The sequence below is a fragment of the Eufriesea mexicana genome, unplaced genomic scaffold, assembly GCF_001483705.2.
Source record: "Eufriesea mexicana isolate 0111107269 unplaced genomic scaffold, ASM148370v2 scaffold75751, whole genome shotgun sequence".
NCBI classification, from domain to species: Eukaryota; Metazoa; Arthropoda; class Insecta; order Hymenoptera; family Apidae; genus Eufriesea; species Eufriesea mexicana.
Window position 1 is genome coordinate 2517 of NW_016979688.1, and position 3105 is coordinate 5621.

The 3105-nt window shown below is 31.7% G+C and overlaps 1 protein-coding gene across 1 annotated transcript; it reads right to left on the bottom strand.

Moving 5' to 3' along the window:
- Positions 1-2436: 2436 nt before the first annotated feature.
- On the bottom strand, positions 2437-2931 carry LOC108554720 (uncharacterized mitochondrial protein AtMg00810-like). Its single transcript, XM_017910094.1, has 2 exons — positions 2923-2931; positions 2437-2856 (listed from the first exon to the last, which is right to left on the bottom strand). Exons 1-2 carry the CDS (start codon positions 2929-2931, stop codon positions 2437-2439), a joined length of 429 nt encoding a protein of 142 aa, XP_017765583.1.
- Positions 2932-3105: the final 174 nt, after the last annotated feature.

The window sequence follows — 3105 nt, forward strand, 5'->3', positions numbered from 1 at the left end:
TGAAGAAGAAAGTGAATTTAGTCAAGCAAAATTTCAAGCAATTACATTTGCATTAGGTAATGCTAAAGGAACTATTAAAATTAGAAGTTGTAAACCAGTTGATATTTATCAATACTTTATTACCCATATGTATAATAGAGTACTTATTAATTTAGCAATTATGAAAGAAGAAACTGAGCAAATAAAATATATTATAGCAAATAATATTTTTAAATTATTTCATTATTCAGATTGGCAAATCAGTGAACATAGTTTATTACACGATAAAATTAGTGATTTAGAAGAATTGCAAATTTTAGAACCTATTAAAGCACAAAGTTGATATTATAGTACACCTAGTGATCTACAAGGTGTCATAAATGCAAGATATTTAGATAACGTTAACACTAACTTCGATTTTCAAGTATCTAAAACAACTGGCAATTTAGATATAGGCATGGCAACAAGTTAAATTGTTCATTCAACTGCTTCACCATTATGATTTCTTGGGGAAAATGATAATAGTAGGAGACATAAAGGAAGTGAATTTTATCATAGTACGCAACAATGAAATTTAAAAATACTTATGCATTAGCAGATGGTGTTATTGATTACTATTTATATGAAGCACAAAAATATCATGTTATATTTTATGGTTTTACTCCTTATCTTGGTTATGGTAATGGTGGTCAACCATTCATTAATGGTTCAAATGCTGAAGAAACAGAACGAAATATGAATTGATTATATTTTGAACCAGTTTATACATCAATAATGTATTTAAGAGATAGAATAGATTTTAATATTACTGGATTAATTAAAAGTATATTGAGTTATGATTGAAATAAATGTCCGAACACTAAAAGCCAATACAACTAAATTCAATGATTGTCTAAAACTAAAATATATAATGCTCACAATGAAGAACAATTGTTAGATTTTCATGATGATACTTCAGATTGTGGTTGTTATGCATTACCGAATGATATGAAACGATTAATTGAAGAAATAAATAATTTATTTTTCCGTAATGAAGATAAGATTAAGTTTCTGAATATGGAGTGATAAATGTGATAGGCAATAGTCCATATCCATATTTAGGTACGTCTGATAAAGTAGAATGATATTCAGATATATATATGGTTATTGCTCAGAGATCAGGTAATGGCATATTATTCCAAAGTAAAGATAAAGATTTAATAGATTCTTGATATAAATTAAAGGATATAAATAAATGGCTTGAAAAATTATATATATTTGGTTTACAAGAATGTTTATCAGAAAAATGATTTCTAATGTGAATATTGACTAAAAATGATAAATTAACATGACTTGTACCAACGCCAAGCTTTATGGAGATAGTGGCAAAACGTAATGGCCAAGAACAATCAGGACAATTACATTTTCAACAAGACGAGTGTGACAGTGCAAAATTAACTTGAGTAATAATGCAAAATGGAAAGGTAAGAATTGCAGTACTCAGTGGTGCAAAAGAAATTGCTATAGGCTCTACAATAACCAAATTGAAACCAAATATTTGGCCCATTGAAGAATGTGAATTCAGAAATCCAATTAATTATTTACCAATTGAAGAAATAACTAATTTACCGTATTTCAATTTAATTGGTAATTGAACTCAATTAAATACATATTCAGCTTGTCTAAATGTTGATAAATTTATTCATGATCAGAATAGAGCTTTTTTCAAAAAAACAAAAGGGAGTATTAAATAGAATTAGTGTGAGTTTGTTGTATAATAATCGTATATTTACTAAAAAATTGTAAATTATGCACCTCTTATAACGCAAATGTTTACTCTGACGCTTCTTTTAACAAACTGAACATTCTTATAACATATCAACTCTGATCCATTGCAACTGCACAACACCACGAATTCTAGATCTTCCACTCGCACTTCTAAAAACATACATATCCACATTCGTGCCATTACTCGCCCTCACACATTTGCATTCATACTAATAAAACCTAATCCACACTCTCACCCCTTGGTTTCATTTATTCTTCAACATTCATAGAGTTATTTACAATTTTTGACAACGTGGGTCCACTTAACGTTTTCGTCAAACAATCAGCCAACAATCTCTCTTCTGGAACATGTATCACTATCACACTATATTCACACACATACTCCCGAATATAGTGACATTTTCCATTTAATATTTTTGTTCTCGTTTTAAAATTCCCCCCATTCGCTAGTTTCACAGCATTTAAGTTGTCACATTTTAGTTCTTTATAAGCGTCATCTGACATTCCCATTTCCTATAACATTTCACTAGTCCAAATCACTTCCTTCTATCCTTCTAGCATGCCTTGAAATTCACTCTCGGTGGAAGACAATGCAACCCTGCTATGTTTTTTACTCTTCCAATGTATGAGATCATTATTTCGGTACACCAGCAATCCACTAAATGTCTTTGCGTCCGACGTGCTTTCCCACTATGCATCAGTTTCGCATCTCTCTCCTTTCGCAGAATCTTCCTTCCCATATTCGCCTTTATAATCCATTGTTTTCTTCAAATACCTCAATACACGTTTTAATGCATTCAAGTGTAACGCTTTTGGGCATTTATTGAATTGTGATAGGCTACATAAAGAATATGATATGTCTGGTCTTGAAGCTACACTGAGGTACATTAGACGTCCTAACAATTCTCGATAAGCCTTCTCATCACATTTCGGACTCCCTTCGTCTTCACTATGTTTTTGGTTCACATCCATTGGAGAATTCACTTCATTACTGTCAATCATCCCATAGGCCTCCAACAAATTCTCGATATAATTCCTCTGACTCATGAATATCTTCCCATTTTCTTGAATTAGTTGCATACCAAGCACTTGTTTCGCAGCTCCAAAATTCTTCAATTCTACGTATTTGGTTTACCCATCCATATATTTTGCATCGAACGAATCCGCGCTGCTCACCACTGTCATGTCAACCACATGAATACCGCAACATAAGTAATCATTTTTCTCCTTCGTGTAGAATAAGCAAGGATCGTGCGTGCACTGTTTCAACCCAACTTTTTAAGAGCATTTATGAAATATTCATGCCAGCACCTACTTGCCTGTTTCTGGCCGTATATACTCCTTTCTAACTTACATACA